General features: G+C 43.3%; 1 protein-coding gene across 1 annotated transcript in view; it reads right to left on the reverse strand.

Moving 5' to 3' along the window:
* The window catches only part of lox (lysyl oxidase), a 37,881-nt gene that overhangs the window by 14,015 nt on the left and 2,335 nt on the right, over positions 1 to 21,531 (reverse strand). The window contains exon 4 of the mRNA XM_078566716.1: positions 1,771 to 1,927. Within this exon, the coding sequence (XP_078422842.1) occupies positions 1,771 to 1,927 (157 nt within the window). The remainder of the gene's footprint in view (positions 1 to 1,770; positions 1,928 to 21,531) is intronic.

A 21,531-nucleotide genomic window follows, 5' to 3' on the forward strand; every position in this document is an offset into this window, starting at 1 on the left:
ACTGGTAGAATTTAAATTCAATTAATTAATGAATCTGGGAATGACAGCTGGTCTCTGTAATGGTGACCATGGGCAGGATTCTCCCTTCGTCAGGTGGGCCCGGAAACGGCTGCAAAATGGACCGCCGCCCATGAATTCACACTGGCTGGCCAATTAACAGTCAGCCAGCTTGAAAGGCACGCTGAAATGCTCTGTGCTGCCAGGTTGGGGGCTGGGGGAAGGCGAGCGCAGAAGTCTGCGTATGCGCAGGAGAGCACACGCTGACAGCTCCCAGAGGGCACAGAACTGCCTCAGGGAGATGAAGAATTGGACACTGACCAATAAAGATTTTAAAGATTAAATAAACATGGCTCAATCACAAGAAGAGGGACATGTTTGAAAGGTTGGCAAATTTTTTTTCACTGGTTTTATATTTGCCGTTGGAAACCTCACCCCACCCGTAGATGAGGTTTTGTAAAAAGTGCTAAGGCCACCTGGCCTTTTCGCCCACCTGCCAACCAAACGGTTGAGTGGGCAGCGCAAAATACAAATTAATTAATACTTTAAGGGCCCTAATAAGCCTCTTAATTGTCGGCAGCCGCGCTGCCGACTCTTGCGTGCGCCCGCCGACCAAAAGATCATAAGAATACACAATGTAATCAGGATGCTCGCCTGACGTCATCTCGTGTGATTTTACACCCGATCGGGTTAGGCACACACCCGCCTGACAAATGTAAAATCCTGCTCCGAGGTAACTATCATCAATTGTAAAATCTCACCTGGTTCACTAATGCCCTTTAGGGTAGGAATTCTGCCATCCTTACCTGGTCTGCCTACATGTGACTCCTAACCCACAGCAATGTGACTGACTCTTAACTGCCCTCTGAAATGGCCTAGCAAGGCACTCAGTTCCAGGGCAATTAAAGATGGGCAACAAATGCTGGCTAGGTCCCATGAAAAAAGTAAAATTAAGAAGCAAAACAGAAAATCAGCAATTGCACAATCCTCTGCTCCTGGGATTCCTTGCTAATCCTTGTTTCACTCTACCTTATGCTATTTTATATACATTAGTAAGATAGTAAACATTGTTGTAAATAGAAACAATAGCAGTCTCAATACTAATCCTTGTTATTTGGCATTTCCCCTCCATCCTGACATGTTTCCTCCAACAAGTCCCCACTGGTTTCTGCATTTCAGTCAGTTTCTTATTTATTTCTAATCCCTACTTCAGTAATCTTAGTGGACAGCCTATTTGCAGAACTTTATGAAATGCTTTTGGAACTCCAGATGCACTAAGTCACAGAATTTTTAACAGACCACTTGAGATGGCATTTAATCACAAATGTAATATAGAAAATATGCCAGCTAATCTGCACACAGCAAGCTTCCACAAACAACAATGTGATAACGACCAAATAATCTGTATTTTTTTAATGTTGATTGAAGGATAAATATTGGCCAAGATGCTGGGGATAACTCCCCTATTCCTTTTCAAAATAGTGCAATGGGTTTGTTTACATCCACCTGAGACCGGACAGGCCCACAGTTTAGCTCTCATCCAAAGGGCAGTACCCCTAACAATGCATCACTCCCGAGGTACTCCACTGGAGTGTCTGGCTTGATTTTTGTGCTCAAGACCTAGTGTGGCACTTGAACCCACAAATTCCTAACTCAGGTGAGAGTGCTACCAACTGAGCCACAGATGAAACACAATAGGACAAAGTAGTCTAATTCATTTGTGGTATAAACATTGGTTGGCAGCTGTATAATATTAAATTGTGTTTCACGTACCTGTGAATGTGCTGTGCAAGCATATCTCCTGTAATACCCATAGTCACAAGAGGTGTCCTCCAGACAAAAACTAGCTTTATGTCCTTCAGCAACTTTTCTAAGAGTGGTGGCATCCAGGAGATCATAATGGCTAAATTCATCCATGCTGTGGTAGTGCCTGTGATTTAAAAAGAAAATCACTACTACTGTGCTTAGGTACAATAACATGTTGTTATAGGAAGTTCACCAGTATTCTGGCTGTGTATGGTAACTGGTTAAAGTCCAACTGTACTCCTGTGTACATTTGGGGATCTCTAAACCTTTGCTTTGTCAACCTTGCCTAATCTCTCTAGGTTTGGGTATACGGGATATGCCACTATGGAGAGAGAGTTCATACTCAGTATCCAGCAAATATGAAACGCCACCTGAGTAAATTTTGCAGTAGGTTAGTTTGGAGACCTTTAAGCTTAGTGGTGGATTTCTGCACATTTCAGCCAACTAGCTGACCAAAAATAAAGCTATTATTACAATGTTAGCTTTGTAATTACTGTGCATTGAATTCCAAGACTATACAGAGAAAATAGATAAAATAAGGATTAATGTAAAGCAGAACAGGAATAATGAATAATACAGCAGATTTGCAATGGTGATCTGGCAAGTGAGGCCACATGGGCATGTCAAACTAAGTTGTGAAAGGAAATGTCATTATTTGCTTTGGCTAGATAGCTTGCCAACTGAACAATTTGGCAATTGGTTAGAAACATTCATAGCCTAAGTCATTTAGCAATTTAGTTATAAAGTGCAAGTATTCAATTTTATATCAGATTTCTTCATTAACAATCCTTTTTCATGAAAGAGAAACTTACATTTATATAGCACTGTTCACAACCTCAGGACATTCCAAGGTGGTTTACAGTTAATATAGTACTGTACTTTTAAAGTGTACATGCTGTCGTAAAATAGGAAATGTGGCAGCCAATTGCATGCAGCAAGCTCCAATAATATGTTAAAACCAGAAACAGGGTGTTGCTTTATTTTTGGGTGATTTTATGTAGATCAAAGTGCCTATTATCTGTCAGAATAATAATCTTCTTCATAACTACAAATGGTACCTTAAGAGTCCATTGACAAATATGAATTTAAATGTATACTGCAAACTCTAACTCCCAACTGCCCAGCCTTTGCTTTTCCATCTGCCATAATGTCATGGCAGCTGTTAATTTGTTTACCAGTCATTCACCTCCACCTTTGATACCCTCATTCATAGCAAAGTGATTACCATCACCCATCCCAGTCATTCCACCTGGTGCAGCCCTTATTTGAGTCAGAAGGTTGTAGGTTCAAGTACCACTGCAGGACATCAGCACAAAACCTAAGACTGATACTTCAGCGCAGTGCTGAGGGAGTGGCTACACTGTCAGAGGTGCCATGCTTTGGATGAGATGTTAAACCAAGGCCCCATCTGCCCTCTCAACTTGACCTAAAAGATGATATTTTGAAGAAGTGCAGGGGAGTTAACCATGGTGCATTGGATAATATTTATCCTTTGATCGACACCACAAAAAGAAACAAATGATTTGGTCATTATCACCTATCTGTGGGAGCTTGCTGTGGGCAGTTTGGTGGTGCATTTTCTATATTACAACAGACCTGACTTAATTGTGTCAAACTCTACTGAGCATCATTCTCTTCTCATCAAAATCATTCTCATTCTCATCAAAAACACCCACTACTTAAGGATCATCCAAACCTATGCCTAGACCCCTTTCAATTCAAGCCCTGAATTTCATCCCCTACCTCAAGCCTTCTCCAATTTTGTCTCATCCATGAGACTAACTTATGCTCCTGACCCCATTCCCACTAGACTGCTGACCAAACATTGTAAGTATACCGTCCCCTCCCTTTGAAAACTGTCATCATCAACTCTGGGGGGAAAAAACCCACCCTTGGCCCCTCTGTCCTCATTAGCTACTAGCCTACCCCCAATCTCTCCAAAGTCCTTGAACATGTTGTCATCTCTCAGACCCACGCCCAACTTTCCAGAAGTTCCGTATTTGAATCCCACCGGTCAGATTTCCACCCCTGTCATCTCAAACATTCATTCTTGAATGAGATTCACTTTCCTTTAGCTAAACATTAGGACAATGAAAGTCATTATCTTTCTTTTCTGCCACAAACTCTGTGTCTTCCTTGTTTGCACCCTGACCTATGTTTCCACCCCATATTTTCTCTCTCACAAAGACAACCTTCTTCCACCTCTGTCACACCAATCACCTCTATCACACTAAAAATCCTATACTTGCCTTTGTCATCTCCAGAGTTGATTATTCCACTGCTATCCTGGCCAACTTCCCACCCTCCATCCTCTATAAACTTAATCTTATCCAAAATTCTAATGGCAGTATCCTATTTCATGCCAAGTCCCTGTTGTCACCCTTGTTGTCACTCCTGGTGCCCCAATGCCTCAAAGTTAAAACTACATCTAAACCCTAATGTCAAAATTCCTCAATGTCTTTGCTCCTCTCAATCTCTGTAAGTTCCTTTAGCCTTGAAACACCCTCCCCCACCGTCCCCGCCAACTTCCCAAACTCTCCGTTCTTCACACTGGAGATTCTTAAGCCTCCTCTTCCTTTTAGTTCAATGTTGATGGCCATGATTTCAGCCACCTTGGCCCTATGCTCTGGAATTCACTCCCTAAGCTCCATTGCCTCGCTTGCTTTTGGAACCACACAGATCAAGCTTTTGGTTATAGCTCCTAAACTTACTTTCTTTAGCTTGCTATTCCTTTTCCTATATGCCTCAGTGAAGTTCCTTGGGACATGTTTCCTTAAAGACTCTATAAGTACAAGTTGTTGCTTACATCCTGCATAATTGTGATGTGTTATAAGCAGATGAGGCATAAATTATTCATTTTGTCCTAATTCAGATAATTCTGTGTCCCCAGAATCGATTTTATACATGTGAAATAACATTATATCAGAACACTGTTCTAGATCCTCTATAAACATACCATTATAGAGCCACGCAACCATAAAATGGGCAGATCACCATACCAGTAGCAAGGCATTTTGATATTCGCTATAATTCTGAATGAAGCAGCAATATATCTTTATCCTATTAGTTCCCAGCTGGTATTCTTATTATGCCACATACGAACATGTAGATACATACTATAACAATGGATTAAGGTAACTGAATCATTGGCCTTGATATTGAATACCTGGAGCACAATGAGGCAGGGATCAATTTTAAAACTGGGAAGACACCCTAACCTGCCTCATACACACCTGCCACCATTTTCCTGGAGGTGAGTGCCATGAACTATGAGTGTTGTGCCATGGAAAGCATTTCTGAACAGGCTTTCCTGGGCTCAGGAAATCAGCAGTTAAAGGGAGACGGGGCTGTTGGCTCAAGAAGGTGTGCCTTTTACAGCATTCCTGTGGAACAAGAGGGGCAGGAGTGCTCCCTCTGGCCCCTCAAAGAAGTCATCAGCCCCCCCACTCTGCCAATCAGAACCTCTCCATTACCCAATGCTGTGATCATGACTGACCGACACAGACATGGATCTACAGCCCTCTCCTCTCTCGAATGCCTCTCTTTCCCCCTTGCCCCAAAGACCTCAAACTCCAACCTGCCCCCTTCCTGATTGTCAAGGACTGTCCGCAAATGTGTCCAGCTGCAGCTTTTTGCTGCTGAGTTCCTTGCCCATCAGCTAGCCAGCCTGTCAATTTGGCCAGTTGTTAGGCAGGAAATAAAAGAAAATATTTATTATTTCCTGCCATTCAGTTTGGCAGGGCCTCTGATTCTCAGCCTCAAAGCGTTCATCGCACATTTCTGCATTCTCCTACCCTCCTAAATAGCATGGCCACTATTCCTTACAGTTATTGTTCAACCACTATAGATTTCCCAATGTGTGCACTTATTTTAGTTACATCCATGCAGTTACAAAGGGCAAGATCTATCAGACAACCTGGGCTGAATATTAACTCCTAAAAGCAGGTGAGTTGAGGTAGCATCCCAGATTAAAATGCAAGAAATCTGTAACAGTAGCCCAACCCACTCAATTCGGGTTGATGAACGCTTTGAGGCTGAGAATCAGAGGTCCTGCCAAATTGAATGGCAAGAAATTATAAATATTTTCTCTTGTTTCCTGCCTTATAACTGGCCAAATTAACAGAGTGGGACGAGCGCAGGCAACCAATTCTCTCACCGGAAGTGGGTTGCCCATTTATGTATTATAATGAGACTGTGTGCCTTCATTATAGTAATTCTATTTTTAACCACAAATGGCTGATTTTCCCTGGCCTCAGGAAACTTGGCAGCTGAAAGGAGGCAAGAGGGGCTGAATCCATAAGGTGAGTGTCTTTACACCACTGCTTGTGGGCCAAGAGGAGTGAAAGAGCTCCCTCCAGATTCAGCAAACAATAAGCTAACACAGGAAATACTCCCAACACCACAATCTGTCTGCTCCCACATCATACCTCTGCCCACCATCAGATCCCTGAGACCACCCCACTCATAACACACAAGCACACATACAAACATACAAATGTGAGCAGGAGTGGGACCCTCCCCTCATGGTCTTTCTCACTCCCCTAATAAACCTTCCTGCTCCCATAAGCTTTGAATCAGTATTTCTGCTCGAACGGCCTCCAGACTGTCAATCAGGTTGCCTGTGGGCAGAGATCCCACTTAAAGGAATCTTGTAGGACATTCGGAAAAGCTGTTCTTCTGGATTTCCTGACTGCATAACAGCCCCTCCCCCAGCACAGAACTCCCCCCAAAATTAACATCTGGCCTCCTATACCTAGGTCTCTAGCAACACCACTATGTATAACCACCTTCAAAATTGTTAGAGCAAGTTTTTTAAGAATACCTTTTGATCATCAGCAACATGTGATTAACTAATGCAGTATGGTTATGAAATGTTATTTAGTGGTGGTGTAACACACAATGTAAGGAAAGCTAAATTGCTCCCTATTTTATCAAAATGAACACATTATCGGTACAGCAATTGGCTATTGTTCTGTCATAAAAAGTATTTGAGAATGTTGTACTAGAGCTGCAATTCCCTGCCCTCTCCCGCACAGAGAGGAGCGGCGGCCCCAAATTGCACTGCATCTGAACATGGCATAAAGTACACCCGGAGGGCCATTTCCTAGTCAGCAGTAGAAGTGCCAAAAGGCCTAGAGCTGCATTCCTGTTCACCAGTGTATGTGTCTTCATTCTACTGCTGGAGGCCCCAAGATGCTAAGATCATTTTTGGGAGAGGAAAATGTCAAAATGGACTTAATTGCTACTTGCCACTTAAATGTTTATGCTGCCCTTTCTGAACCATATTCTTCAGGCATTCTTTCACTTAGGAACCCAATGGGTTGTCAAAGAGGAAAAGTGTAATAAGAGTCTTGGAACATCCTCTCCAATTTTCTTTATATGTTTGCATCCAGGAAATGGAAATTTCCCAAGGATACAGGTCAGGCTAATCAGTTCCAGAGTATTGAGTTCAGCTAACTGTGTTACAGAATTTCAAAGTTCTGTCTATTGATTACTACAAACAATGACTGTTAAAGTTTCAAGTTTAATGTTTTTTAATGTATTAGTTTGGATGTTAGAGTGCCAAACTGGAACACTAACACATGATGCAAGTTCAGTCTCATTACCAATGATTTCTTCACCTTAAGTCAGTTTTTGTTTGTCATGACAAGGTGGAAACTGGATAATTCCTGAAAGAAATGATCTTGAATTTGGATGGAGAATCACCGAGATCACTTTTGGTAGCTACTTAGAGTGGCAGAGGTCTTGAAATAAGCCTCTATCTTGGTCACAGCTGGCATAAGGTTGGGAAGATAGAATTTGAACTAAAATTGAAAGAGTTGACCCTGATTAATTTTCAAACAGATTGGCTTTAACTTATGTAAGATAAAAGCAAAATACTGCAGACGCTGAAAATCTGAAATAAAAACAAAAATACCTGGAAAAACTTAGCAGGTCTGACAGCATCTGCGGAGAGGAATACTGTTGATGTTTTGAGTCCGTATGACTCTTCATCAGAACTAAGGAAATAGAGAAATGAGGTGAAATATAAGATGGTAGAGGGGGGTGGGACAGGTAGAGCTGGATAAGGGGCCAGTGATAGGTGGAGGCAAAGACGGGATTGCCAAAGATGTCATTGACAAATGGACAAAAGGGTGTTGACGATGGTGATATCATATAAGGAATGTGCTAACGGGGACATTAAGGGTAGCAAGCAGGACAAGCTAGTGGCAGATGGCCCTAGTGGGGGTGGGGTGGGGGGAAGGGATCGAAATGGGCTAAAAGGTGGAGATAAATCAATAGATCGAAATAAATTTGAAAATAGGTGGGAAAAGAAAAGTATATATTTTTTTAATTATAAACTATTGGAAAAAGGGGGATCGGAAAGGGGGTGGGGATGGAGGAGAGAATTCATGATCTGAAATTGTTGAACTCAATATAAGTCCGGAAGGCTGTAAAGTGCCTAGTCGGAAGATGAGGTGCTGTTCCTCCAGTTTGCGATGAGCTTCACTGGAACATTGCAGCAGGCCAAGGACGGACATGTAGGCATGAGAGCAGGGTGGTGTATTGAAATGGCAAGCGACAGGGAGGTCTGGGTCATGCTTGCGGACAGACCGGAGGTGTTCCGCAAAGCGGTCACCCAGTTTGCGTTTGGTGTCTCCAATGTAGAGGGGTCTCCTCTATGCAGTCTGCATTGGGAGCAGCGAATGCAGTAGACTAAATTGAGGGAAGTGCAAGTGAAGCGCTGCTTCACTTGAAAGGAGCGTTTGGGCCCTTGGACGGTGAGGAGAGGGGAAGTAAAGGGGCAGGTGTTGCACCTTCTGCGGTTGCAAGGGAAGGTGCCGTGGGAGGGGGTTGAGGTGTAGGGGGTGATGGAGGAGTGGACCAGGGTGTCCCGGAGGGAACGATCCCTGCGGAAAGCCACCGGGGAAGTGAAGGGAAGATGTGTTTGGTGGTGGCATCATGCTGGAGTTGGCGGAAATGGCGGAAGATGATCCTTTGAATGTGGAGGCTGGTGGGGTGATAAGTGAGGACAAGGCGGACCCTATCATGGTTCTAGGAGGGAGAGGAAGGTATGAGGGCGGATGTGTGGGAGATGGGCCAGACATGGTTGAGGGTCCTGTCAACCACCGTGGGTAGAAAACCTCGGTTAAGTAAGAAGGAAGACATGTCAGAGGAACTGTTTTGGAAAGTGGCATCATCAGAACAGATGCGACGGAGGTGAAGGAACTGAGAGAATGGGATGGAGTCCTTACAGGAAGCGGGGTGTGAGGAGCTGTAGTTGAGATAGCTGTGGGAGTCGGTAGGCTTGCAATGAATATTGGTGGACAGTCTATCGCCAGAAATTGAGACTAAGATGTCAAGGAAGGGAAGGGAAGTGTCAGTGATGGACCACGTGAAAATGATGGAGGGGTGGAAATTGGAAGCAAAATTAATACATTTTTCCAGATCCAGATGAGAGCACGAAGCAGTCATCAATGTACCGGAGAAAGAGTTGTGGGAGGGGGCCTGAGTAAGACTGGAACAAGGAATGTTCCACATGCCCCATAAAGAGACACATACAACACCCTGCTCTCATGCCCACATGTCCGTCCTTGGCCTGCTGCAATGTTCCAGTGAAGCTCAACGCAAACTGGAGGAACAGCACCTCATCTTCCGACTAGGCATTTTACAGCCTTCCGGACTTAATATTGAGTTCAACAATTTCAGATCATGAACTCTCTCCTCCATCCCCACCCCCTTTCTGATCCCCCTTTTTCCAATAGTTTATAATTTAAAAAAATATATATTTTTCTTTTCCCATCTATTTTTAAATTTGTTTCGATCTATTGTTTTACCTCCACCTTTTAGCCCAGTTCAATCCCTTCCCCCCAGCCCACCCCCACTAGGGCCATCTGCCACTAGCTTGTCCTGCTTGCTACCGTCCCCGTTAGCACATTCCTTATATAATATCACCACCGTCAACACCCCATTGTCCATTTGTCTATAACATCTTTGGCAATCCTTTCTTTGCCTCCACCTATCATTGGCCCCCTATCCAGCTCTACCTGTCCCACCCCCCTCTGCCAGCTTATATTTCACCTCATTTCTCTATTTCCTTAGTTCTGATGAAGAGTCATATGGACTCAAAACATCAACTGTATTCCCCTCCGCAGATGCTGTCAGACCTGCTGAGTTTTTCCAGGTATTTTTGTTTTTGGCTTTAACTTATGCCAGAACAAACTGCTGATACATTAAAGCCTTCAATACGTTAATACCCTCTTTGACACCATTGCCAAGTCAACCAATTCATCTTTGTGCACAGCTGATTTTTTTCCATTTGAGGTGCCAACAATACTGAATCCAAAAAGCTATAATTTTAATTGTTGAGTTTTATTACAGAACAATTAGTCTCCCAGTGTTCCCACACATGGAATATTTTATTCTGATTATATATTTAGCAAATATATGGGAAAACTACTTTCTCCTCCTGTGAAGCGTTTTTTGTCAATCAGCACATTAGAATAGCTAAGCCACGAGTGCACAAACAAGTCCAAAGCTAGTGAGAGACTGTTTAGGCATTAGTAATTCATTATCCAATTTTCCATTGTTTCCTATACTGTATTTAGTTTGTCCCCTTATTCTACCATTAAAATTGTTGCATTTTTACCCTACTATATTAATATTACCAACCTACATAAATAATAATACTGCATAATATAATCAGAATGAACATGCAGGTATCATCATCTTCAATATATTTTCAAATACCTCAGAAAATGATTTATCTTTTTATTTGGGCAGGATTTTCACCTTGTCGAGCGGGCACAGCAGGCGGGCCCGAGAGCGGTCACGAAATCGCCTGCTGCCCGCGATCAGGCCCTGACATCAATTTCACGCTGGCTGGCCAATTAAGGGCGAACCAGCGTGAAACACGCGCTGCAGCTCTCAGCGCTGCCGGGGTGGAGGTGGGAGGAGGGTGAGCACGGAAGTTTGCGCATGCGTGCAAGTGCGCGCAATGATAGCTCCATGTGGCACAGAGATGCCTCAGGGGGCTGAAGATTTATAAACTCAAAAATTAAAAACTTAAGTAATGTTAAAAACATGTCCCCTTATGTGACCCCGCTACATGAGCAGCGACATCTTATTTGCTGTTGGAAACCTCAACCGCCTGTGGATGAGGTTCCTAAAAAATCCAAAGGCTGCTTGGCCTTTTGACTTGCCCACCAACTGTAAGGTTGGATGGGCAGTGAAAAATCTCATTTAATTATTACTTTAATGGCCTTAATAGGCCTGTTGATTGTCGGCAGGCACGCTGCCGACTCCCGCGTGCGCTCGCCAACCGAAATTTTGCGCAAGCGCGCGATGACATCAGGATGCACGCCTGCCCGCTCAGCGCACATTGCATAATTTGCTATTCATCTAGCCAATAAAGTGATAACAATTTACAATCCAGGTAACCAATATTCTGATTTTATCCATGTTATTTCTCATCAAAAATGAGTTAATTGCCCATTTAAAAAAAAATGTCAATCTAATCTCAAGGATGCGTATCATTGAAATGTACATTTCTGTTGAATGCAATTTTATGATAGCAGGAACAACTAAAGTCAATCATTGAACATTGATAATATTGATCCGTTAACGCTTCTGAAGCAGCAAATGCTCCAGTGTCAAGATCCAGTAATGTGAGGAAGAGCACACCATCCTTGTGCGAAATGGCTGAGGGATTTTCCATGAGACTCTACTGTCACTGCTGAATGACCATGAGAAATAGAAACTTGAACCAAGTCATGCATTGTGTATTTGTGCAAGAAATAGGCCTGAATGACAGGGAATCTCTTCCATGTTATGAAAGTGGTGGAAGAGGCTGAAGTCTGGAAGTCCTGCCCCTAAACAAGGCACCCAACACTTTCATGGGGGCAGGAATGGGGCCAGATCAGGATTTGCGCATGTGCATTTTGTGGGGAAAGCTACCCATATAAAACAGAAGCTGCCTCCAGTCTTGTCTGGTTTTCATTAGCCAGGAATGGGAAACATGACATGTGCAGATTAGATGTGGTAGGAACGGGTGGGGTAAGGAGCCCTTCGGGATTGTTAAAATTAGACATGAATGTGCATAAACTTATTGGGACTGAAAAGAGAGCTTTTTTTTTCTTTAATAATTCATGGGATGTGGACTTCGCTGGCTGGGCCAGCATTCATTGCCCATCTCTAGTTGCCTTTGAGATGGTGGTGGTGAGCTGCCTTTTTGAACAGCTGCAGTCCATGTGGTGTAGGTATGCTCACAGTGCTGTTACGAAGGGAGTTCCAGGGTTTTGACCCAGCAACATTGAAGGAACGGCAATGTATTTCCAAGTCAGGATGGTGAGTGACTTGGAGGGGAACTTCCAGGCACTGGTGTTCCCATCTATCGGCTGCCCTTGTCCTTCTGTATGGTAGTGGTTGTGGGTTTCGAAGGTGCTGCCTAAGGAGCCAAGGTGAATTCTGACAGTGCATCTTGTGGATGGTACACACTGCTGCTACTGTGTATCAGTGGTGGAGGGAGTGAATGTTTGTGGGTGTGGTGCCAATCAAGCAGGCTGCTTTGTCCTGGATGGTGTCAAGCTTCTTGAGTGTTGTGGGACCTGTACTCATCCAGGCAAGTGGGGAGTATTCCATCACACTCCTGACTTGTGCCTTGTGGATGGTGGACAGGGTTTTGGGATTCAGGAAGTGAGATACTCGTTGCAGGATTCCTAGCCTCTGACCTACTTTTGTAGCCACAGTATTTATATGACTAGTCCAGTTCAGTTACTGGTCAATGGTAGCCCCCAGGATGTTGATGGTGGGGGATTCAGTGATGATAATGCCATTGAATGTCAAGGGGTGATGGTTAGATTCTCTCTTGTTGGAGATGGTCATTACCTGGCACTTGTGTGTCGCGGATGTTACTTGCCACTTGTCAGCCCAAGCCTGGATATTGTCCAGGTCTTGCTGCATTTGGACATGAACTGCTTCAGTTATTGAGGAGTTTCAAATGGTGCTAAACATTGTGAAATCATCAGCGAACATCCACACTTCTGACCTTATGATGGAAGGTCATAGATGAAGCAGCTGAAAATGGTTGGGCCAGGGACACTACCCTCAGGAGCTCCCCCATGTCCTGGAGCTGTGATGACTGATCTCAAACAACCACAACCATCTCCCTTTGTACTCATTAGGATTCCAACCAGCAGAGAGTTTTTCCCTGGTTCCCATTGACTCCAGTTTTGCTAGGTCTCCTTGATGCCACACTCGGTCAAATGTGGCCTTGATGTCAAGGGCAGTTACTCTCACCTCACCTCGGGAGTTCAGCTCTTTTGTCCATGTTTGAACCAAGGCTGTAATGAGGTCAGGAGCTGAGTGGCCCTGGTGGAACCCAAACTGGGCATCAGTGAGCAGGTTATTGCTAAGCGAGTGCCGCTTAATAGCACGGTTGATGACCCCTTCCATTACGTTACTGATGATCAAGAGTAGATTGATGGGGCAGTTATTGACCAAGTTGAATTTGTCCTGATTTTTGTGTGCAGGACATAGCTGGGCAATTTTCTATATAGTTGGGTAGATGCCAGTGTTGTAGCTGTACTGGGACAGCTTGGATAGGGGTGCGGCATGTTCTGGAGCATATGTCCACAGTACTATTGCCAAAATATTGTCAGGGCCCATAGCCTTTGCACTATCCAGTACCTTCAGCTGTTTCCTGCTATCATGTGGAGTGAATTGAATTGGCTGAAGACTGGCATCTGTGAAGCTGGGGATCTCCGGAGGAGGCCAAAATGGATAATCCACTCGGCACTTCTGGCTGAAGATTGTAGCAAATGCTTCAGCCTTATCTTTTGCATTGATATGCTGGGCTCCCCCATCATTGAGGATGGGGATATTTATGGAGCCTCCTCCTCCAGTGAGTTGTTTAGTTGTCCACCACTATTCACGACTGGATATGGCAGGACTGCAGAGCTTAGATCTGATCCGTTGGTTGTGGGATTGCTTAGCTCTGTCTATCACTTGCTGCTTACGCTATTTGGCACGCAAGTAGTCCAGTGTTGTAGCTTCACCAGGTTGACACCTCATATTTAGGTATGCCTGGTGCTGCTCCTGTCATGCCCTCCTGCACTCTTCATTGAACCAGGATTGAACCCCAGGCTTGATGGTAACGGTAGAGTTTGGGATATGCTGGGCCGTGCGGTTACAGATTGTGTTCGAGTACAATTCAGCTGCTGCTGATGGCCCACAGCACCTCATGGGTGTCCAGGCTTGAGTTGCTAGATCTGTTCAAAATCAATATCACTTAGCACGGTGGTAGTGCCACACAACATGATGGAGGGTATCCTCAATGTGAAGGTGGGGCTTTGTCTCCACAACGACCGTGCACTGATCACTCCTACTGACACTATCATGGACAGATGCATCTGCAGCAGGCAGGTTTGTGAGGATGAGGTCAAGTATGTTTTTCCCTCTTGTAGGTTCCCTCACCACTTGCTGTAGACCCACTCTAGTAGCTACGTCCTTTAGGACTCCACCAGCTTGGACAGTAGTGGTGCTACTGAGCCACTCTTGGTGATGGACGTTGAAGTCCCTCAGCCAGAGTACATTCTGCGCCCTTGCCACCCTCAGTGCTTCCTCCAAGTGGTGTTCAACATGGAGGAGAACTGATTCATCAACTGAGAGAGGGCAGTACATGGTAATCAAGGAGGTTTGCTTTCCCATGTTTGACCTGATGCCATGAGATTTCATGGTGTCCGGAGTCGATGCTGAGAACTCAATGGGCAACTCCACCCTGCCTGTATACCACTGCACCACCACCTCTACTGGGTCTGTCCTGCCGGCGGGATAGAAGATACCCAGGGATGGTGATGGTGGTGTCTGGGACATTATCTGTAAGATATGATTCAGTGCGGATGACTATGTCAGGCTGCTGCTTGACTACTCTGTGAGACAGCTCTTTCAATTATGTCACTATCCCCCAGATGTTAGTAAGGAGGACTTTGCAGGGTCGACAGGGCTGAGTTTGCCATTGTTGTTTCTGGTGCCTAGGTCAATACCGGGCGGTCCGTCCGGTTTCATTCCTTTTTTGAGGCTTTGTAGCAGTTTGATATAACTGAGTCGCTTGCTAGGCCATTTCAGTGTAAACCACATGTATGTGGGTCTGGAGTCACATGTAGGCCAGAACAGGTAAGGATGGCAGATTTCCTTCTCTAAAGGGCATTAGTGAACAAGATGGGTTTTTAAAACAATCAACAATTGTTTCATGGTCATCATTAGACTTTTAATTCCAGATATTTATTGAATGTAAATTCCACCATCTGCCATGGTGGGATTCAAACCCAGGTCCCCAGAGCATTACCCTGGGTCTCTGGATTACTAGTCCAGTGACAATACCACTATGTCATTGCCTCCCCATACGCCATCAGAACTGTCAAAACTTTCAAGTTAGTTAAAATTCCTCCTTTTAAATCTTTGAAAAAACTGTGGAGTGTATAAAAAAAATACTGCTTGCTATTTCACTCTGTTGACATAAGCCTAAGGGCAATCATTACTGGATTTGTGCTGCATGACTGATTCCACAGCCTTCCATTATCCCAGTGCAGTACCTTCTATTTCACTGTGATTGACAGCTCCAAGTGATTATAGACTCTTTGAAGTGGGAATATGAATTCCAATGTTTGTTTTTATAAGGGGTCAGGCACTTGAATGAAATGTTTGTTTTTATAAAGATATAGTTGAAGGAATGCAAATGTAATTGTTTTTAATGAATATGCTTTTGTTTAAATAAAGCAATGAATGCTTCGAATTTTATTTTATTTGATCTCAGCATGGATCCTGAGGTCTGCCCATGGCGGATACTGGGTGACTTGGCAGGTGTAAGTTAAAGGGTGGTGGATGGGTTGGCATGAGTTGGCACTGTTAACATAGGGGCTATATAGGGCTTTGGGTGGGGAGGGTCATAGGTTGGCATAGGGCTTATAAAGGACCATGAGGGTGAATGGAGGGCATAACTTGGCATGGATGGTGTGAGGGGCTATGAGGTGGATGGAGGGGCACAGGTTGGTTTGGAGAGTATGAAAGGTTATGAGTGTGGGTAGAGGGCATGAGGTGGCATGGAGGGCATGAGGAGCCTTAGGGGTGGGTAGAAGGGTATATGTTGCCATAGAGGGTATGAAGGGCCATGGTGGGTGCATAGAGGGGTATAGGTTGGCTTGGAGGTTAAGACGGATCCATGGGTAGATGGCACAGGTTGGCATGGATGGGGCATGGGGAGTGTGTGGGACATTGAGGGTTAGAGGGCTGTTTTTTGTTTTCATGCTTTTTTAAAAACCTTCAACAAAGTGCCAGTGTACCAAGACAGCCCAGCCTGCCTCTACACCCAGGTCGCATGGCCTGACTCCCAGAGAAACCCACTACCCCAAAACAAAAATCCCAACTTCCAGAGCACTTTCTTTCAGGTCAGGTTTGCGGAGCTAGGACATGTCCCAGCTCTCGCCCCTGAGTTGTGAGCACAAAATTCAGGCCATATTGTCTGACAAAGACATGGGGAGAATAAAGAGATTTGATAGGAAGAGGCAGTCACCTACAGTTAAAAAGACCGTGTAACTGACAAAGGCATACATGAAGGGAAAATAACAGGAAGGGCAAGAAACAGATGTTTGAGAACCTGGAAATGCCAATGCAGCATTCATTTTATACATGAAATTATATTATGAAAGTTCTTAAAAACATCACTACCGAAATAAATGATAAAAGCATTAGTTCCTTTCCACTCTGTTCCATACAGTGCTCAATACAATCCATTATACACTGGAAATATTGTGAACTCTACCTCAAAAGGTGGAGTTGCATTTAAGTATAATGTAAACTCTTCATATCTAGTTCTACCTGTAACCCCAATGGAACCCTAGAAGAAAATCTGGGTAAATTACCTTCATGATGTTAAACAGTCTTATTAATTAAATATGTTTATATTGCAGGGAGAAATTTCCCCTTCCTCCCCTCAGTACTCAGGTCACAATCCTATGCATTTGAGGTCAGTCCATCCCTACTTTGCCATATCATTTCAAGACAATAAACAAAATGAAAGATAACCTGTGTGATGACATAATCTGCCTCATAAGCAGCCATTGAATACCATAGCATGATGGACAGGAAATCACCACCCTTATGAAATACATACAAGATGGTTTTCTAGAACAGAATGTTGAGAAACCAAATAAGGAGTGGGTGATTTTTGATCTAGCATTGTGTAATGAGAAAGGAATAATTAATAACCTTGTAGAAAGGGGCCTCTAGGGAAGAGTGACCATAATATTATAGAATTTTATATCGAGTTTGAAAATTGATTAGTTAAGTCTGAAACTATGGTCTTAAATCTAAGTAAACTACATAGGTATGAGGGACAAGTTAGCTAAGGAAGATTCTGAAACTACGTTAAAAGATATAATGGTAAGCAAACAATATCTAGCATTTAAAGGTAAAATATAATTTTTAATTTATTTAATAATAACTTTATGGATACAATGGGGAACCAAAGGTGCTCGGAGCATGAGGTACTTAAAGAAGAAATCGCTATAAGCTAAGAAATAGTACAGGAGAAATTAATGGGACTAAATAGCAACAAATCCTCTGGACATGACAACCTGCATCCCAGGGTTTTAAAAGAGATACTGCAGAGATAGTGAATGCATTGGTTTTGTTCCTCCAGAATTCCTTAGATTCTAGAACAGTTTCCAATGATTATAAGGTAGCAAATATAATCCCATTATTTAAGAAATAGGGAAGAGAGAAAACTAGGTACTACAGACCAATTAGCCTAACATCAGTAGTAAGCAAAATGCTGGAATTTATTATTAGGGGCGTGATAATGGGGCAGTTATAAAATAATATGAATAAGCTGTATAAATTTAGATATGTGAAAGGGAAATCATGTTTGACAAATCTGTTGTTTTTTGAGGATGTAACCATTAAGATGGAGAAGGAGCAACCAGTGGATGTAATGTAATTCAGTAAGGTGTCAAACAAGAAGTTTAATACAAAATTAGGATACATGGGATTGGGGCAATATATTAGGATGGATTGAGGATTATCTAATGGACAAAAAGCTGAGAGTAGAAATAAACAAGACATTTTCGGTTTGGTAGGTTCTAACTTGAAATGTACTGCAAGGATCAGCACTCGAGCCTCAGCTGCTTGCTGAGCCTCTATATTAATGACTTGAATGAGGGGACTGGGAGTAGTGTATCCAAGTTTTCTCATGATACAAAGTTAGGTGGGAAAGTAAGCAGCGACGAGGATGCAATGAAGCTGCACAGACTGATTGGGCTGAACGTTATGGCAGGGGTGGGGCATATTGCTTGCCCCACCACCACCACGTTAGAACAGTTGGTCGTAAAGCAAGGCTGCCCTGCAGTGATATATTACGAGTGGCCTTAACAAGCAGAGAGTAGGACTTCTGCCCCTCAGTGGAAGGAAGTCCCACCTTAACAGCTGCTGGCCAATCTGATTGATCAGCAGCTCTTGCAGCCCCAGCTCAGATATGGGTGCTGCAGGGTTGCCCATCCATCATATGTTATGTGTCCACCCTGCTGAAAACACACCTGTGTTTGTGGTGGGGGGGGGGGGGGGGGGGGGGTGGGAACACCATAGAATCCAGCCCATCAAGTGAGTAGGTAACAACATTGGAGACGGAATGCAATGCGGTGAAGTGTAATGTTATCCACTTCACTAGGAAATATGAAAAAAGCATAATATTTTTGAATGGTGAGTGATGGAAATGTTTGCATTCAAGAGGTGCAGCAAGCATTTAGGAAGGGAAATGATATGTTAGCTTTTGTCACAAAGGCGGTAGAGTATAAGAGTAAAGAAGTCTTATTACAATTATTCAGAGCATTGGTGACACCACACCTGGAGTACTGTGTGCAGTTTTGGCCACCTTATCTAAGGAAGGACATACTTGCCCTAGAGGGAGTGCAACAAAGGTTCACTAGACTGATTCCTGACATAAGGGGATTGTCCTGTGAGGAGAAATTGAGTAGACTAGGCCTATATTTCCCAGAATATAGAAGAAGGAGAGGTGACCTAATGGAAACATATCAAATTTTTCAAGGGTTTGACAAGGTAGGTGCTGAGATAATGTTTTTCTTGGTTGGGGAATCTGGAACATGGGGCTGAATCTTCGGCTCAGCGAGCGGGGGTGGGGCCCGCTTGCCGAGGTGTAAAATGACACGGGGTGATGTCAGGCGTGCATCCCGATGTCACCGTGCGTCATTTAGATTTTCAGTTTGGCGGACGTGCAGCCGACCCAGCTGTGAAAGGCCTGTTAAGGCCATTAATAAACTAATTAAGCCTATTGAGAAAGCTTCCCGTCCAACCTTAAGGTTGGCGGGCAGGAGAAGAGCCCAGGCGGCCTTCGCATTTTTCATGCAACCTCATCCATGGGCGGGATGAGGTTTCATGAAGGGTTTATAAATTAAATAAATTTTTTCATTAAAGTTCATTGACATGTCCCAGCTCATGTGACACTGTGCCTCAGGGAGATTTCTGCACTGTTTTGCACGCATACACGAAAGAGCACAGGCCCTGACTCAGCCTATTCCCCTGCCCGCACAGGGAGCGCTCAGCGCTTCCGGTTGCGCGTCATACTGGGCGGGCCTTAATTGGCCCACCCATGTAAAATGGTGGCGCGGACCCGATCGGGGCACCGATCAGGTCTGTGCCCGCCCTCTCACAACTCCCCCAACAGAGGGAAAATTCTAGCCCATGAAGTCACAGTCTTAAACTTAGGCATCGGCCATTTAGGACCATAATAAGAAATCTCTTCACTCTGGGTTGTGAATTTTTGAATTCTCCACCACAGAAAGCTGTGTGTGCTCAGACATTGAGTGTATTCAAGCTAGGGGTTGATAGATTTTTGGGTATTAAGGGAATTAAGTGACTTGGGGACACTGCAGTAAGGTGGAGTTAAGATAGAAAGCCAAAATAATCTTGTGAATTGTGGAGCAGGCTCAAAGGGCAGAAATGACTTATACCAGTACCTATTTCCTTTGTTCTTATGTGCTTAAAAAGACTGAAAATGCGTTAATTTTAGGTAATTGTTTTTTAAAGAAATTTTTTCTCAGATTACATTTGTGATAGTAAGAACTTTTGCTTTAAATTCCAAGGGCATTTCGAAATGGAGTCAGGACTCACCCTAAATATGAATGTATTATCCTGATTATCTCCTTTCTCCTTTATGACAGGCCTGACTCCCACGGTGATACCTCAAAGTGGTCTAACTCTTAAAATGTCTAACTCTGGGTCTGAACTTAAATATTTACTTTTTGATTTAATCCCACTCTTAAATTGTTTTTTCATAATTAATCTTATGTTCCATTAATTTTCTTAAGCCCCTTTTAGTACATGAGCAATTTTCAGAAGGCTAAACCTGGTCAAATAGTCCATTAGCATTTTCTTCTATCTTATTGTGTGGAAAGTTGACTTTTTTCCTAAAATTGTTCGAGGAGAGTGTGAATCTAGTTCTTTATATTCATTTTGATAAGTCTTGTACTTTCTGTCACTGTGGTTCTTAATTTATTCTCCTGGCATCATTAATCTTTATGTTCATTTTTATGTATTTTTAGCCCTCTATGTCTTTTTTCTTATTTTAGATGACTGATTGTGGAGCAATCTGGTGGTAAGTAGGTAACATTTATGTTATGAAAATGCTAATAAATGTCAGCACTCATGTTAGCAGTGTGAGCAAGAATAATAAAGAAAGGTATAATTTATTTTAAAACAATAAGTGGTAATAAACTCTCCCCCTAACACATGGATGCATGTTTTCATTACCACTGACTGGACTGAAGAAAAAGTGAAAATATAAGACTCAGAAGAAGCAGATGTCATTTTCAGTGATAAAGACAGATGCTGAAAAGGTTTCTGAAACCACTTCTGGTTATTGTAGGGTAAGTTGAGTCTTTGTTTGGGAATAAGGAAATAAATACATCATTTCCAATAAGTGTTTTTGTGTATACTCACTTAGGTGGAAACGACTCACTTCTAACATTGATATCATTCTACACACATCATTAGGTTGATAGTATCTGACCTCATCATACATAGTGTGATGCCGTATTGCTCAAACAATAACAAGAGCTGCACTTAGATGAACCGTCATTTTATTGGCCTCCTTGCGTGCCCTGATCTTTTGTGTTTTTTTATGTCCATATTATCCAAGCTCTGTTGAATTTGTATGTTATAGTCCTGTGTCCTGATAATGACATTAATAGCTTAATGACCATGTTGGACACTCGGAGAAGTTCTACATTGTTGTAATCTAGAGCAGATTGATGTAGTGTAGCTGTCTTAAATGGAAGGTCTAAAAAGACTTGCATTTATACAGCACTTTTCATGACCACATGACATCCCAAAAACGTTTTTCAGCCAATGCATGGCTTTATTGAAGTGTAGTCACTGTTCATAATGTAGGAAACGTGGCAGTCAATTTGCACACAGCAAGCTCCCAGAAACAACATGATATTGGCCAGATCATCTGTTTTAGTAATGTTGGTTGAGCCATAAATAGTGACCAGGGCACCAGACATAATCTTCCTGCTCTTGTTGGAAATAGTGTTATGGGATCTTTTATGTCCACCTCAGCATAAAGACTCATTCAGTACTGCACCGGAATCTCAACCTGGATTACGGGCTCAAATCATGTTAAGCACGCCATGCCAGTGAGGTCCGTCAGTCCCAATGTGCCTCCAGTTGGATAGGAAG

The sequence above is a fragment of the Cetorhinus maximus genome, chromosome 2, assembly GCF_964194155.1.
Source record: "Cetorhinus maximus chromosome 2, sCetMax3.hap1.1, whole genome shotgun sequence".
NCBI lineage: Eukaryota > Metazoa > Chordata > Chondrichthyes > Lamniformes > Cetorhinidae > Cetorhinus > Cetorhinus maximus.